We start from the raw sequence: 18,092 nt of genomic DNA, 5'->3' as shown, positions 1-18,092 counted from the left end.
CTCTCTAAAGGTGTGACCTTAATCTGGATCCTAAAAACAATTATTCTTGGCCTGCATCTCTAGTATAAGGTCTGCCTGCTCTGTGTGTGGTGAGACCTCAATAGTTTGTAAAACTGCTAAAAAGACAAGTCTCAATTTCTTCTTTTTTTTTGTTTATAAAGACCTTCTGCACTGATAGAAGTACGATGGCTTGCAGCATGTGGCAAACCTTGCACACCCCTGGGTTCTGAACTCAGCATCAGGAATCACCAGCATTCTTAAAGGAAAATTTGCAGCTGTGGAGCCTGGTAAAAGAACATCTGGACAAGTTCAGACCCACCTGAAATTCTCAGAGCTGGCAAATGCAGTGCCCACCCACTGGCAGCCCAGCCCAGCCCAGCACACCCAGCACTGGGAAATCAACCCCTGCTCAGGCCAAAGTGATGCATTCCCAAGCTTCCTCAATTCAATGGTTTTATTTTTTCTAAGAATACTTCCAGAGGACAGAGAAACACAGACAACTGGCAAGTCTTCATATTCAGTTCTTTCTCCAATCCTTTAAGAGAAAAAAACCTGCAAATTGAATCTTTTCAGTGAGTTCCAACACTGTTCTCAGCTCTGCCTAGGAGACAGTCCCTGCCCCGAGGAGCTTCCACTCTAAGAGAGTAATACAAAGGTGAGGGTCACAGGGACAAGAACGAGGAAGGTGACACAGTTTTCATGCTGCTGGTGCCATTCCTGGAGACTGGTACATGTGTTTGTGCTGGCAGTCAGGATGGACACACTGAGGAGACCACACAGTGCACCCGGCACAACGTGTTCTCTCTGCAGGTATTTGGAAGGGACAAGGTAAAGAGGATCTCAAGAAAGTTTTCAAGGCAGTCCTGTGATGAGGAAGGCATTTGTTCTATGTAGAAATTTTTGCCTATTTACATACTTTTTTTTTAAGAAGAAAATAAAATAGTTATTATGCCAAAAAACCATTCTTCAAATCAGCTGAATGACAAAAATAAAATTTTCAGGTGATGTCTTTCTAAAATAAATATCAATAGGTAAAAATAGAAAATGGAAATAAATAAATACATGTATCCAAGCTATCTTGTTAAAACACAAACAAGCATAATTCCTTATTGAAAAGTAGCCATGGAATCCTGATTAAAGCAGCGACTGTTCAGAGCATCCTTCTCCTCAGTAACAGAGAAAAATGAGTCCCAAGCAGTAAATAAAAGAATTTCTTTTAATAAAAGAAATATAAAGGACTGTGTTCTTTATAGGAAAGTACAGAACACTTCCCTGTTTGCTGATCAACAAAGGCTAAAAATCAGTGTTCCTTGATGCAGCCCAGATGAAATTTACTGGTATTTCCAAGCAGTGGAAGGTTAACATTTTTTCTCCCATAGGATAAAAAAGAAAAGTAAAGCCCCATCTGTGATTGATTGTGAACACACACGTTTAGTCCCCTGATTGAGCAGAAAATTAATCCATCTTAAAAATACTGAGCTGCTCTTTGTCCCCCTCCCCAAATAGCAACTCCCACGTACAGAACCAGACATTTCAGGACACAGGGACTGCTCAGCACAGCGAGCTGGGCCAGCTCAACCTTGGGCAGGACACTTTTACTGCTTGGGAGCACAAGCTGCACCAGTTTGGGATGGTCCAACACGAGATCAATGTTTCCATGGCAGCACCTTGCATTTCAAGGGTAGTTGATTGCCCTGAGCTCCTGCTGGCAGGAGCCAGGCTCAGTTTGGCCGGTGTAAGTCACAGTGCTCTGGGTGACAGGAGGCAGGGTACCCTACTCCCCACACTCATAAGGCAGTACCACTCCAGGAAATCTGTTTCTTTCTTGAAGGTTTCAGGTTTTTTGTGGTCCTGTATGTCCTCTTACTTTTTAAGTTGTTTTTCTACCTATTTAAAAGGAGCAACATGCCCAGATTAACAACAGAGGTCAAGTAGGCAAAGATTAAAATGTCCACAATGCAAGCTCTAGGTTTACAATGTACTGGTCATGCATAAACCCCTACAGATCCTGGCAGGCATTTAAACATTTAGGTTGATGGAAGATCAAATTGCTAATGAACTGACTGCTGAATGGACTGTAGCCAGCTTGAAATCACTGGTAGGTTCTCCTGCTGATGTCACAACAACTGAAGTCACGTCAGTGGTCATCTACTTTAGCCCTTTTTGCTCTCAAGGAAAGATGCTGCAAGAAAAGAAAAGAACAGAAAAACTGCTTAGCAGACACACCAAATTTAGAAAAAAAATCAACTACAATGCTTTCAGTCCTTAATGACAACTCAAATAAATTCTAACATAAATATCCACACCCATCCAAGCTCTGCTAGTTACTGACACAACTAAAATAAACCCATTAAATAAGAACCCACATGTACCCCAAAGGGATATTCTAGGTTGGTATAAAATAACTTCTTCTGCACTAACTGCAAGCACAGGAACAATTTCCCACTGGAAGCAATTTTCCAAGTGTAAAAATGCGCAGAAAGATGTGCTCCCAACAATACACCTGCAAAAAACACGAGGAGAATGTACGGGAGGGATGAGATTTTAACAACTGTATTAATCCTGAAGTTGGACTGGATCTTTGGAACCTCTGTGCTCTTAAAGGCCTACAAAAATGTGGGATTTAAATATGAAGGGAGTTCTACAAAACTTGGAATGAGAAATAACTGACAAAGATCAAGCTGTAGGAGAACATTTTTTAACACAGAGTCCTGTTCAGTGGTAATTTGTTTTTAACTTGACACAGAAATAAAACCTTTATTATTTCAGGAATCTCTTCCTAGCACAAAGATGTATCCTTCAGTAGAAAAGGGGTCTGAATATCTATAAATTAACATAGACCTGTTTGATTTGCAATGGTTCACTTATTCACATTTTACATATATGACTCAAAGTTTTATACAAGAGAAATATTTCTAATTTTCAAACATTTTATAAGGACACCCTAGCCTTTTGGCTGATATGGATAACTGACCAGGCTGGAAAAGAGAATTTTCCTCAAAACCAGCACCATCCTTCAGAGCTTCCATTTATTTTAGGATGAAAGCAATGATTAGGTCATACTGCAAACTGAGTTCACTTGATCGAATCAAAAGCATGGCAATGGTAAAAATTAGGTTTTGATGTAATTTCATAGATTACCTACAACAGAAGCAGCACTACCCTGAAAAACATGTTCCCTCAGTCAGGTAGGCAGCACAATTCAAGACAAGTCGTCTTTGCTACCACCTACCTAAAGGAAAACCTCATCCCAAACTTCAGCCCATGGAGAGGTCACAATGGGATTTTGTGTGGGTGCAGGATGTTAAATGTAAATTATGTGACAACATGTAAATATGTGAGTCAAAGGACTAATTATTGCAGGAACAGATTTGATACAACATTGGCTCAGCTCCTTTTTACACCATGTCTGCAGATCATCTCCCAGCAGCTGAAGGCTCAGGGGTCTGCCCCACAGGGTCATCACTGCCTTTGTTAAATGTCTTATAGGAAAAAGGCAGAAAATATTCAGATACTTAGTAAGTCCATTTATAGATGGGAATTGTCTGGGTAATTGAGATGAATTATCCAAAATCAGCATAAAAAACCCTTCTCTCAAGTCGGTCACATGAACAGATGCCAGACTGTTGGGAACTGCAACCACAGAGCTGTCCTAAGGTGCTCCATGCACCACAGGATTCTCTACTCTGACAAAACCCCAAGGAAGTGAAAGAAAACAAATCAGATTCTCCAAAAAGTCAAATAGTGTAGCATATATATAAACTGGAAACAGACCACCTTTTTCACAGGTCTGATATGCAAATGCATTTTCTCACTCTGATTTTGGAAATATTTCATTAATTTAGAATATAAAGCTCAGTAGTTATTAATGTCCCATGGGAAATTCAAATACAAGATCAATTTGGTAATCTGTACAGTATTTATAGGCTATGTGGTACCAACAGCTGCAGCAGAACTAACATTTAGATAATCTTTCATACCAATTCAGTTCTCAGAATGACCAGTGAGTAAGTCTGGATTGACAGATTCACATGGGACAGAGTCAATAAAGGTTGGTGACAGCTGTTAAAAGATACTTGTAAATAAAAGGTATCTGTAGCACACACAGCAATTTGCAATAAAGGTTTGCACAAACAGCAGCTGTTCTTTGCCATTACACATTTGAACAGATCAGAACTGATTTTTCTGCAGTAAACATAATTAAGACTCAAAAAAAGGCTCAGGATTTTCACAAAGATTGGCAAGCATACAAAGGCTCTCCCAAAATTATTATGCAAAGTGTGACCACTGCCAACCTACAGCGCTGCTCAGGGGAGTGCTACCAAGTGCCTATATTCAAATGTAGAATGGCTGAAGCTTCATTTCCCAAAGTGATACGATGGAAAATGCAACTTTACCAGCAAATGGATCTCATTTTGTAACTCTGAGATCCACTGGCTGGCTAATACGGAAAAACCTTTCATGCATCAACTTACTATCCTCTTCCTTCATATTAAAACCACTAGAGCTTCATTTCTGTCCCATTAGACCACACCAAAACATAAACCCTTAGAAAGTTCAGATACAAGAGCTGCTCATGCAGCAATGGTACCGTTTGGCCTTTTTGCCGATTCCGTACCGTTCCTTGCTGGTAAAAGTGAGGTGCCAGTTCCAAGAGCCAGGAGGATTCAACAGCTGTCACATCTCTCATGTAATATTTAGCAGTCTGTATGACTTCATTGTAAACTACCCTGAGAGAAAGGAGACAAAAATGAACAGTGTTTGCTGTAAAGCAATGAGGGAGAGCTATTAACAGCACAGTTTCACACACATGCTGCGAGAGGTGGCACTTACAGAGGGACAAGAGAGTCTTTAAGCTGTAATTCAGCCTCTTGCCTCTTTCTCTCTGGTTGGTCAGAGTTCTCCACTATCTATCTCTAAGGGGATAAGTTAAGACAATCTTTAGAATGACATGAAAACAACTTCCCATACTACCAGACCATATGGATGCAGGTATATATGAAAGAATGGTTCTTATAATAGGGTCTAGGGGGACTCGCAAGTGATGCTTTGGAAGACAGAATATGAGTTACTCTGTGATATCATAAGGAAAGATGTCCAAAGCACCAAAGCCCTGGACCCACAACAAGGAGGGCACAAACCCCAGCATGACTATCCCTGGCGCCAGTCTGCAGACAAGTAAGATAAGCATCAGAGGAAGAAATCAGCTTTAACTCCTGCCAGAACATCTCCTGGGAAGAGATTTAGGAACAGCCCACCATGTGGACTCATCCCCACTGCCAGCACAGTAAGGTTGCCAGCATGGGCAACCTATTTCTGAAGTCACCTTCAGCAGGGAAGGTAATTTTCCCCAAGGAAGTGCAAACCCCTGCACTGAAGGGGTAGCTACCAAATCCTTGAGTCACTATCTGCCTCCTATACATGGCAGAGCTGCAAACACCTGAGGTTTGTGGTTTCTCATTAATTGGTATTTTGCTCTCAAAAGCAAAGAGGAAAGAGTCCAAAATTCCCTTTGCCAAATGCAGCCTGAGACACGGCAACTAACACAACTAAAGAGAAATCAGAGGAAAACAAATCAGAATGAGAACGTATTTTCTATACATCTATAGCAGACAGAGAACTGAAGCCCTCAATAGAGGATGGTTGCCCAAGCTGCAGTAGCACTGCAATTTAGGTTGCTAAGTTAAACTCCTATCTGACAGGATGCAATGACACCAGGCCAAGCTTATCCTTCAAAGTCTCAGCAGCAGGCAGTGAAGGACAAAAGTCCGAATACTTCAGGTTGACCACGCTGACCTGAGAGTCAGAAACACATTTCTGTTCATTATCTGAGCACCTCTGACCTGCAGATGGAATGATCATATCCCAGCTAAAGGGAACGTACAACCAGTTCTTCCTTCAATCTGCTGGACAGCCATAATTTTTCACATCATGCGTTCTATGTGTAAGCCCTTTCCTAGCAATCCATTTGCCATTTCTGCAGCAACTGTTTGACAGGATATTTCCTTAGCAGGCTTAATAAAAGTAAATTAACCCTAGCTCTGTCTAGGTACAGAGACTACTTGGAGAACAATCTGCAGTGCAAGGTGTGGTGCCCACTAAGCAGGGGCACCTGGCTCTGCTTTCCAACCTCTGCAGGCTCCTTTGGCAGTAAACATCATTCTATTTCCCTGATTTATTTGGATACTCCCTACAAAATGTTGCAAAGGAAATGCCATTTGGATTCCCTCTGTGGGAACTATGACCTTCTACATCTATTCCTCCACTGATGGAGAGAAGCAATTCAATTTGGATGCTGCAAATCCCTTTAAAAAAATCCCCAAAGAAGAGAAAGCAGCTCTAACTTACCAGCGTGGAGGTTTCTCTGCATACAGCACTGAGCTGGGGTGGATATGAAGCTCGTGGTCATCACGGATAGTCCTTGAAAGCAAGATACTATTTCAGACTGTGCCTCTCTTTATTGCTTAACATTTGGTTCCTTTCTGCCCCAGTATGAATGTTTAATAAAAGCAAGAATGAAAGGGCTGGAGTAAATTAACAACATTTGCATTTAATGAACAGATAAAACCAGGCTTAAATCCTGGACAAAGGAACAATCAACAATTTAATGTCCTAAAAGAGTTTTACGTTAAATTAAAAAGTAGCATTTCAGGCTTTTATTCATTGCTCTGGGAGTGCTACAACACTGCTGCACTACAACTGTACTTTCTTAACTTAAAACAATCTAATGACTACTAGTGGCAGTTTCCCACTATTAATAATTTTAGTTATATTTCCCAAAGAGAAGAGATAAACACTGAAGCAGTTTGCAAATACAGAACTTAAAATAATTAGTGTATCAATTGCCACATGTTCCTAACAGCAAATGTCTAAAGAAGCATCTGCTTGTTGATTAAACTTAGATTTATTCATCAGAGGAGCTTTCCAACCAAGCAACAGTGGTACTGGAATTGTATATAGTCACCTGTAAGCTCCCGTGGAGTGGAATTTAGCTGCATTAGCAAAAAATCCAGAAACTATGCACCTCAAAACAGGATCTGGATCACCTAGAAAGAAGAATTTTTCTGTAAGATGAGTCAGTGGAATGCCAAAAGTCCCTAAAATACCACTTAATCATCTCAAACAACTTTTCAGAGCGCATCAGACTTTGATAGCAAAGGTAAGAGGGCAGACAAACCCTGCAATTCCTTTTGACTTTCCTTTTGACAATTTCACAGCAAATCAAAAATTGCTACCTAAAAAATGAATGCTGCCACCTGTATCTCCATGAAGAGTTTCACAGTCCCTACAGCAGCCCACTGTGACAGCTGAGCACTGAAGGCTGATTTTTCAGAACAGGTAGACACAAGTGCTGAGAAGAAGTCCTGGCACCCGTGCACTCACAGCACAGCTGGAAATCACATCCCAAAGACTGCACAGCACTTTGAACAAAAATGGCCTTTTTGAAAAGACAAACAGGGAACAGGGTGACCTATTTATGAGTCTTCTGGAAAATCTGTCCATTAAATATATAATCAGTGGTTATAATCTCTTGCTGGAAATCTTAACTAATGAAGACCGAACGAAAATTTAACTGCACAAATAGGCTAAAGTGCCCTGCTGCAGCCATTTTTAGGAAAAAAATAGGGTCTAAATCAACGTTATTTTGAGGCCAGGATAAAAATACTCCAGAGGTTACAAGAAAAGCAGGGAGCAGACTGACAGTTTAGAAACTACCTTCAATATGTATTAGACAAGAGCTTAAAAAAATTTCACCTTCACTGGACTTCTTTGGCACTTTAAAGCGGACAAGAAGTTTTTTCAGCTGCTCTCTTACAACAGAAGCTCTAACAAGCCCTTTGTAGTTCAGAAAGTGTTCCTGACACCACTGGGAGCTCTTGCTGTGCTGTACAGTGAGAAGAGAAAAAAACTGCAATGAGATACCATCAGCAAAGCAAACCCAGTCTCTTTTGGGTAGCCTTGCTCTGTTTTAATTCTGTCTCCTACAACACATTTATTGTGGTTTTCCCTGAAAATTACCTATTTACAGAGCAACTACCGAGGGTATGTAGCATTAGTAACTGCAAAATGTGTCTCAAACAACTTCTAAATAGTAGCAGATCAAATGCTAGGGGGTATTTTCAAACAGATGTGCTTCATTTCTTCATATGTGGTGAAAGAGAAGAGCATCAGTCATTCCATTTAATTCTGTCAGATCATAAACTCGTCTGTTTTTAACCTCAAAATGTAAACAACCTTTTCAGTGCTGTTTTCATTGGTCTTCTCTCTGCAAAGAGCTGTTTCTCCAGAAGCCAGCACTCACTCCAAGACCTTTTGCATCTGACTGTTTCTAAGAGAATTACACAGATACAAAATGTGAAGGGCAACATTTCAGTTGGTGCCGGCCTGGCTGCTTTGTGGCTAGGGGAAAAAAAGTCATGTTTAAACACTTGGGTGGTTATACTGCTTCAACTCAGCACTGCTGCAAGTATTTTATTACAGAAGTGCTTTATACCAGCAAAATACACTTCTCCCAAATAGGTGTAGCACTTCAAAATTATTAAATAAACCTCAGCTTACAGAGCAGTACTAAGGTTGGTGTTAAACCTTAGGGAAAATACAATAAGGTCAATGAAAAACAGGGTATGATGATCAATGCGTTAATTTAACACCAGAAAAAAGACTACTAGATTTAAATGCAGATTATAATCAGTAGAACATGAGAAAATAGTAATTTCTTTAGAAATTTGGATATTTGTTTTCCCCAAGCCCCAACACAAAATCCCTGTCTCCTTGAAAACACAGCTGTCTACCCATGTGATTGCCATGCTGTAACCCAAACAAAATTGTCTTTACTCCCTGTTCAAAGGAACTATGGAGGGTCTGTGGCAAATGGTGACCAGAGAATCTTTTAATGTAGAATTATCACTTGATAGGCTTGGTAAGTCCACAGCTTTGAGGACTCTATATCCAGAACTTCCAGATTCAGAAGTGAGAACCTCAAGTTCCTCCCATTCCTGCAAATCCACACCCACTTGAACTGACTTACTTTGACAAAGGCTTCATAAACATTCAGCATGGTGAGATGATCACCCTCCTCCACAGCAAACCTTCTGTGTTGCCTGGCCTGCAGAACAAGAAACATTATATTAAAGGAAGACTGATTTTTGCTGAAATCATGTCTGACATGCCCAGTTCCCTTCAGCTCTGTATTTTCTGGGGACTATTAAAGTTCTTACCCATCTAGGGCAGTTCCTCTGGACAACAGCAATATTTTACTAGCTCCCCTATACTCAGGAACACTTCTAAAACTGAAATTAGAAAAATGAACAGATAAAGAATCTCCATTCATTAAAATCAGGCTCCGGCTACCTATTAAGAATTTGCTACATCCTTCCTGTTTTGTTCATCCCAAAAGGAAGTGGTGTGTGGGAAGGCTTTGGGAGATTTTTTTGCAAACCCTTACACTGACCAGTACTGGTTTATAACCTTTCATGTTTCTGGCCCTCAGAAGGAGGTTTTTAGCACTACTGAAAGACTCCCTTAGGTTCCCCTGTTATTTGATTTCTTCTTTTACCTACAACAAATAGATACAATTCCAGACTTTGTTTTATTTTCACACTAAGTTGCAGTCTGTAATAGGCACCAGTAAAATACCTGCCAGAAGTCCAGAAATGTGGAAGCAATAAACAGAAAACGAAACACAACTGAACTTACAGCCTGAGTTTTTTGACTTGGAGGGATCACAAAGATGTTTTGAATCTGCATCATGGCAGCAATTGTCAAAATCTCCTGGGAGCAGCCAAAATTTCCTGAGGAGTAAATGGAGAAATTCAGTATAGGAAATCTTCCATTCAACTTGTCCCCATATAGAATAAAATGAAAAAGAAGCAGAAAATGTTTTTACAGTATTTAAAACAAAAATACATAAACTCCTGGATTTTTTTTTTAGTATAAGTCTAAATGTTTTCAATGGAAAACTTAGACAAAAGTGTTAGACTTATTACACTGTTAAATGTGAGGTGTCCCTGAGCTGAACCAATTCTTTTCACTGCACACCACACCAAGATGAAATATAGTGTGTCTTGAGTTTAGCAAATATCTAGTAATACATAACAGTTACATGACTATGAAGAAACTGTTACTTTTTCCCTCCTACCTGATTCCAGAAGCATCTTTGCAAACATAGGATTCAAAGGAAACTCTGCTATTCTCATCCCAAGGGGCTCTGTTAATCGGCAGTGCATATCCAGACCTGCAGCACATTAATAAGTGTAGCTGGGACACAGGCACAATTGTACAGCAAGGCTTCTTTTAGGCTTAAAATATACTAAAAAGCAGAATTACAAGCTAAATTATAGCAAATGCACCTTAGAGTTGCTGAATGTGTATTACATGAAGCTTAAAGGCAAGCCTTGATACCCATTTACTCTCTCATGGATCACCAGAATTTTTTTCCAAAAATACTTGAATACACAAGTTTTTTAATTTTGTGCAAGTTTCACTGTTACTGTCAATAATTTAGAAAAAAAAGTCCAAGTCAATGCCATGGCCAGAGGGGATATTAGCTGTCAGACCTCTGATCCCCTTTTTAAATATTTAGCAACATCTTTGTTCATGGGGATGTAAAGCAGATGAGAATGAAAATGGGGATAAACATGGAACAGGCATTACTGCAGAAACAGGAAACACTGCTGGGGGTAAGGTGTCATTTTTCTGAGTACATCTACTCAGGTCATGGAGCAAAATAATTTATTTTTATCTAAACAAGAGATGTACAGCTGATTAAGGTTTTCTACAGTTTAGTCTGCCTCATGTATCAACAACTCAACTGTCAGTCATGTTCCAGCTGTGCCTTTTCCCTGGAGATGGCACAGAAGGGAGGCCTGACAGCTTGATCTGTGATGCCCAGTCCTCACTGAGCATCCCTGCACATCTACCATTTTAGAGGTCTAGCTTCCTACAGACAAAACCCTGCAGCATGGGTGACCATGCAAAGCACCAGGTCGCAGTCTAACTCTGAGCTTTATGCTGAGATTTCAGGGAAAGATTTAAATGGAAAAGCATTTCCTGTGCAAGAGGACATAAAGTTTAAAAAATACAATACACAGGGAGCAATAATAAGAAAAAAGCTTGCTAAGAAAGGCAGCAAAGAGTAAAAATTGAAAGAGAAAAGAAAAGCTCAAGAGGCTGAGTTGCATGAGGTATGACAAGTAGGCAAAGCACAAGAGAAAGGCTACACAAGCAGGGATGAGTGAGAGCCCAAAAACAAGACTTTGGGGCACTGCAGGTTGCATAACCAACCACACCAAAGTGACCTGAGGAAACACAGCCATGGCTCACACATTATATAAATACATTATTTGTCAGACTGTGTGGTGGTAACAAAGCCACAGCTGCACTGCAGCTCTGTTTCACAGAGAAAAGCAAAACCACAAATCAGGTCAAGGAATGAGATCTCCTGTAACTCATGTCAGCGTATCTGAACCCACAGATCCCTCCAGCCAATGTTTATTATTTGATATGCTATCAACCCATGACAATGTAGTAATTCACTCACCACACCCCTACAGTGTTCAACAAAACCTACCAGGCTCTTCACATAATGTCCCAGTGTTTTCCTCAGAAACAGGTACAAAAGGCAGCTTTCGTGCAATGATGAACTAACATAAAGTTATAAACACAAAGTCACAGCAACTGCAAAAATTAATGTATGACAGCTTTCATTTGACTAGTGCCACATGAGAAGTTTAAGTTCTACCACAATTAATAGCTTAGATAGGCTGTCATATACAGAAAGACAACTGCATTCCTAAGTAGGAAAAAGACATTTCCCTATATTTATGCACCACTTTCTACAGGTGCATCAAGCCAAAATCCTTTGGCTTCTGCTGCATCCTACAAATGTCAATACAATTTTGCATGATCTATATATGGCTTGTGCACAGATGTATTTGTAGTAGTAAGCCTGAATATAGCCTGCAATGGATACTAGTTTGGAATAGGTAAAAGTTTCCTTCAAATAATCCTGGAAGCAACCACTGAATCTGCATATATACAGGAAATTAAAGATTTTAGAAGAAGATATTACAAAGATTTTAATTGAACGTGCTCAGGAGAGATGATTCAAGTACAATGACACTAAAATGTTTCAAGTAACCAGTCACCAGAATATGACAGGCTGAGGGATTAAAACACTCCCTTTTAAACTTGGGTAGAGTGGTTGTTTCTGGTAGGTGACAACTCACAAACAAATCTTCAGCAAAGACCTGAAATAAAGCTAAAAGTAAAGCCACTTTTTGCCTGCTTATTTACCTCTTAAATTATGCTTAAAACCAATAAACTCCAACTGACAACTCAGACTCTCAAAGGGGCATCAAAGGGAGAAGGCTGAGGAGAGAGACTCCTGATATAATCAGTCTGCACCACTGTAAAAATAATCCCTCTAAAAACAGTGATGTGTTTATTCAACACAACTATCTCAGCCTTAGGAGCATCTGCCCTGCACGAGTTGGCACCACACTGGCACAACAGGGGCCTGACCCCAAACTGCCCATTTGCATGTGACTGCAAGGCCAGTGATGAAATTCATGTTCCTACTTCCATAAGAGAAATTTAATCCTCACTGCACCTGCAAATGCTTGGGCAGCTTCACCTCTGCACCTTATATAAAATCTTCCTAATATACCACCTAAAACCTTATACTTCAGAAAAACTGGAGAGTGAATCTGTGTATCACACATATGCACACACATTTCTTCCCATCTGAAACACCAAGATCAGTACTTCTCTGCTCTGCTACAAAGCTGTGCAGACAGAGAATAAGAGCTCTTTGAAGCTACACGAGCAGAACACTTCTGCCAAAACATCACCCAGCTAATCAGTGAGTTTATTGAACTTTCCTCTCCATTTCCCTAAGGTGGTTTTGGCTGTGAATTCATCCTTGCAACACGTTCCTGAGCCACTGTGAAAGTCCTTGTTCCAAGCTTGCAGAGGTTGCCAAGAACCAAGTGCCTTAAGTGAAACCCTCCTTTGCGAGATGGAACCCAACCAGCACAGGGCAAAATCCTGGCCAAGCAGAGTTCCAGCTCATGAGAATAGAAAGAGAGCAGACTGCCACAAGTTACAACACAGCAATTGTGAGACCGCCACAAACCTCTGGAAGCTTCCAAAACTTGCACAATCTCCTTTATGCTGCCTCATGTTTACATTATGGAGCAAACATTGTCAACTTTGAATTAGCTACAAACAAGAAGCTTAAGTCAAACAGAGCTTCATTTTGATTACTTGGCCTCACGTCAAGTTTCTGTTTTGTTTAGTTTGTTGCATTCAAAAAGATTAAATAGCTGTCAAAAAACTCAACAATATAACAGTTCTTCCTATAAACAAAATTAGGCAGCAGGCATCCCACTCACCACACAAAAAGGAATTGAAAACTGTGTATAAAAACATATTACTACAGTGTGATCTGAGTGTTAAAACTATCCAACAGCAGCATAATGAATAAAACCAGAACGAACACACTCAGAATCAAAAACTATCTCAAGTTGGAAGGGACCCACCCACAGGGCTCAAGTCCAACTCCCTGCTCCTCACAGACCACCTAAAACTAAACCATATGCCAACAGTGTTGTTCAGGCTCCACTGAATTTGAGAACAAGATGTGATTAATAACTCAGAGAACAGAACGTTTAAATATTTTAAGTAGCTAAATAGTAGAAAAGTACTTTGAATTATCCTCTCAAGATCTGTCAGACTAATCTTTTCTTTTCATTACAAGTTTGTGTGTATCTGTTGACTTGTCCATAACTGGCAAGTTCAATACTAAAATTAGAGCAGAGTCTTTGCAAGCTGCATGCATTTAAAAGCATGAAAAAACAGCAAGCTGTGCACTGCAACACAGACTGCCTTGAGAAACAGAGTTCCAGTTCATCCAGGAGAAAATGTGCTGGTTTTAGGGATAATTGGGGGGTCTTTTTAGTGGTTGTATCATGTAATCACAGCTAATAGAATCAGAACAGTTTGACTTGCTGTGGGTTTGAACTTTGCCTCAGCTGCAGGACCAACAGCACCAACACCACCAAGCACTACACTAAAGCAGGTGTAGCCCTTCAGCCACAGCCCATCCTGCATCCACAGCAGAGAACAGACTGGAATTTATTTTAAAAATTACAATTAAATTAGCTCTTAATAACTTTTGTCAGTCAACCCTTCAAAATCATAGCAAGGAAGCAATTTGAAAACTATCACACTCTCTGTGTGGTTTCATGCACAACCTCCAGGGACTGAGCTCTCCCAAATTCAGGCATCACATTTGACTCACAGTGCTCAGGCAGAGTTCCAGCACCCACACAGCAAGATCAGATAATGACTGCAACGTGTTAACAGGAAATTTACAATAGACACGCTATGCTTTTTAAAGTCCCACTAAGGAACAAAGTAGCAATTCTATCAGCCTTGATAAATTCTAGGTTGTTACAGTCTGATCCTGAAAAAGATATCAAATCTTGGCTTTCAACAATTTTTGTTTATACCTGGAAGTGTTACATGTTTCCATTGGTGGCACAGTAACATGAAATAAAAGATGACCACACCAAGTCTTAGGTATGTAACAACTAACAGGATGCAGGTAAATTTAGTGTCTAACTCCTCTACTGGTCTAATTAGTGTCCAAACTCCCATCTTTATCTTCATACCACTCCGTAAGGACTGAAGGAACACAAAGAGGATCTGCCAGGGAACAAACACCCTCATCAGCTCAGAGCCCTGTTCCGAGCAAGGACAAATAGCTGGTTTCCTCCCATGAAAATGCAAGGAAATACAAAGAAAATAGCTATAAAATACTCAGTTACCCAATCTAAATAGTTAAATTCTAGTTTATACTCTACTGCTGCAATTTGCTTGCTTACCTGTCTGAAATAACCAAAAGAAAGTAAATCCAGAAGAGACTGAGGTATACTCTAAAAACCCACCAACAAAAAGTTTCCACCAGTCACAGCTGTGCTTCTTTCTTTCTCAAGGCACAGTTCTCAAATGCAACTTTGATTAATATCCATCCAATCACCAAATACAAATTACAATTTTTTTTTCCACAACTCCTGTAATACAGCTACAAATAAAGTAAAGCATTACAATCTCACCTCCTAAAGCGTACAGCAGTTCTAAAGCTTGCACCATTGACTGTGCAGGGGGGGGCTGTGAAGAGAAAATGTGCATTGATTGAAGTTATCAGCACAGAACATGAGTTCATAGATCTTCCTCTTTTGCAAAATCCTTAACTACCTACTCTCTGCTGCAAAATGAAGGAAGAGCTCTCATACTCTTCCTTGTTCGTAAATTCAGTGCAAAGGGACCGCAGTTACAGTTCTACAAAACTTCACAGTTTGTCTTTTTAAGACTTTCTTGACTTCTCAACAATTTTAACACCAAACTCTGAATATAAATGGTCGTTTCTAAGCTGTCACACACATTATTTGCCCTATTGGTTCCCAGGAACATGCTTTGCTGCCTGACAGGGGACAGAGCTTTCCAAATCAGCAGGGCAATGGTGAATGGTTCTGTGGACTATCACCAAGTCATCTCCTGATCTCTCTTCACCCCAAGGAAAGGTGACAGTGTTTAGAGCCTGGGACTCACCGAAAGGAAGGGGAACCTGAGCACGTTGTCGATCCCCAAAGCCTTGAGCTGCAGGATGACAGGGGCCAGGTTACTGCGCTGCATCTCCGGGACCGTGGACTTGGGCAGCTTCTCAAAGTCTTCCTCTGGGGTGGGAGAAAAAAACAACTGGGGACTGAGCTTCAAGTCCCATTCTGTGCAGTCACCATGACACAATCATACCCATTTCAAGTTTAAATTATCACATATGGATACTTAACAGGTGTTAAAAGATGATCTCCAACCCAAAGATGATCTTTCTCCAATTACTGTATTTCACGTTACTTTCATTTAAATAGAAATTCAATGGTTTTGGCTACAGTGCTGATTCTGTAGTTGATCCACCCACATTTCAATTTGAATTGAATGTTATAAATTCTTCACAGAAATCTGGAAATGTTTTCTTTCTCTTCTGTTAAATGTTTTTGTCAGAAAATAAAAGGCAGGATGGAATACTACAAAAAAGGCTTTTTTTTTCTTAAAGAGACATGGAAAAGTTCCAAACCAGCACACTTTCAGTACAAGAACACTATTTTTGTAACTGCTTGAACAAACAGAGTATAAAATATATATTTTAAATAAAGATTAAGGATGGAAAACCAATTTATTTAACAATGCCTTTTTAAAATCACATTCACTATGAAGTCCAAGTCTGGAAAAATATTCCATATAAGGATAAAACCTCTGTAAGCTTCCACTAACCAACTTTTCTGCAGTAAAGAAAAAGGCACATTCTACTTTATTTTCACCCAAACTATTTTTCTACAAAACCCTTTTCTATCTCAAATGTTCCCTAGGACAAAGACAGTGCATGTTTCTCTGCTGTTGTTCACTCAGTGCACTTTCTCCTTTTCTATTTTATTGTTTCTTCCTTTAAAACACTTCTTAAAGCACTCCCTAGACCAGTCCTTGAGTACACAAAAATATCTTCAGTGTAGCCATGGTTTCTCCAGTAAAACACTGACAAAGCTATGTAAGCTTGGGATATTGTGTAGCACACATTGTCTCCTGATTCTTACGGGATACATATAAATTCAGAGCATAAATCATGGCTTGGTTTAACGTGGCAACTGCTGGCAAGCACGTATACATTTCAAAGGAAAATGCTTCATTTCTCAACATCTCAGAGCTCCAGTAAAACTAGAGGGGACCTGAAGCCCATCAGCAATGTTCAGCAGTGTTCAGCTGCAAAGCCTTTTCTCATTAAGCAGCTGAGAACGGACACTTTGACTGCAGCTTTCTGGACAGTGCAAGGTGGCCAACAGATTTATTTATAACAGTAATTTTTGTGCACTGCCAGGGTGATTGATTCAAGGGAAGAATTTGGGGTTGGCAGCTATTCCTAGGAAAAAAAGAGAGACAAAGAAGTTTTCTCTGAGTCATCTAAAGGATTTCCAGAGCCCTTTTGTTAAATGCAAGGTCTAATGCAGACTTCAGTCAGAGAAGAGAGCACCACTGGTAAGTATTATAAATTGAAACAACTGCTCAGAAACCAAAATCACTAAAGAACAAACTTCTTAATAAACTCACCACTTTAAGAACTGCATTAACAACACAGGTTTGCAATTGCTGACTCTGCTCCATTTGTGCTTCTGATTCATAGAAAGATTCCATTTCTAACACTGAGCACATAAGAACGAGGTATTTCTAAACAAGCCAGAGGAATAACACAGGGAAATGCTGTTCTCTCGATGAATGAACAAACAGTTTTTCCTTAATCTCACACCACAATTAAAACCATAGTGCACACAACTGGAGCTCACAGCAGGAAGCTCCCCCTGAAGCTCCTGACCTGTGTAGAGCCTGTAGCACTTCCCGGAGCGGTTGCGGCCGGCACGCCCTGCCCGCTGGTTGGCCGAGGCTTTGGACACGGGCACCACCACCAGGCACTCGATGGCCGTTCTGGGGTTGTAGGCCCGCAGCTTCACAAAGCCACAGTCGATCACAAAAGCGATGCCATGGACTGTGATGGAGGTCTCAGCGATGTTGGTGGCCACGATCACCTGCAGGCACAGGCACAGAGAGGATCCTGTGAGCTCCCTGCTCTCAGTGACCCCATCAGGCCTTTGCACCAGCACCCAGATATCAGCCATGTGAGACATCTCAGCCGTGACGGGCCCAGGACACACTCTGGAGCACAAAAGGATATGGTACAAGCAGCAGAAAGAGCTGTCAGCTTGAAATAAGCCCAGTTTGCATAGCAGTTTTCACAGCTTCACAATCACTTTCTTATTCAAATTTATTCTCTCTTCATAGAAGAAGAGCTTGGCAGTGTTTGCAGAGAAAATCACTGGCAGTGTTTGCAGAGAAAAGGATTAACTGACTGTAAATCAAGTGTTCTTATGTAGCAAACTAAAGATATTTTCCTTCTGCTTCTCAGTTACTATTCTTTGTACACTGAGATGAGGTGGGGGATAGGAGGGGAACAGAGTTGATTAGGAGTTCCACATTCAGCATTC

The 18,092-nt window shown here is 40.4% G+C and overlaps 1 protein-coding gene across 1 annotated transcript in view; it reads right to left on the bottom strand.

Annotated features, from left to right (window-relative positions):
* Positions 1–436: 436 nt before the first annotated feature.
* The window catches only part of DHX35 (DEAH-box helicase 35), a 30,028-nt gene continuing 12,372 nt past the window's right edge, over positions 437–18,092 (bottom strand). Inside the window, exons 13-23 of the mRNA XM_017735398.1 lie at positions 17,426–17,636; positions 15,616–15,740; positions 15,120–15,174; positions 10,139–10,234; positions 9,697–9,791; positions 9,029–9,106; positions 7,756–7,885; positions 6,965–7,046; positions 6,349–6,420; positions 4,592–4,730; positions 437–2,182 (exon numbers count right to left, since the gene is read on the bottom strand). Of these exons, the coding sequence (XP_017590887.1) occupies positions 2,138–2,182; positions 4,592–4,730; positions 6,349–6,420; positions 6,965–7,046; positions 7,756–7,885; positions 9,029–9,106; positions 9,697–9,791; positions 10,139–10,234; positions 15,120–15,174; positions 15,616–15,740; positions 17,426–17,636 (1,128 nt within the window). The 3' untranslated portion in view covers positions 437–2,137. The remainder of the gene's footprint in view (positions 2,183–4,591; positions 4,731–6,348; positions 6,421–6,964; positions 7,047–7,755; positions 7,886–9,028; positions 9,107–9,696; positions 9,792–10,138; positions 10,235–15,119; positions 15,175–15,615; positions 15,741–17,425; positions 17,637–18,092) is intronic.

This window comes from Corvus brachyrhynchos, unplaced genomic scaffold, assembly GCF_000691975.1.
Source record: "Corvus brachyrhynchos isolate BGI_N302 unplaced genomic scaffold, ASM69197v1 scaffold10, whole genome shotgun sequence".
In the NCBI taxonomy this organism is placed as follows: domain Eukaryota; kingdom Metazoa; phylum Chordata; class Aves; order Passeriformes; family Corvidae; genus Corvus; species Corvus brachyrhynchos.
The sequence above is the reverse complement of the archived record's forward strand: the minus strand, read 5'-3'. Positions and strand labels throughout refer to the sequence as shown.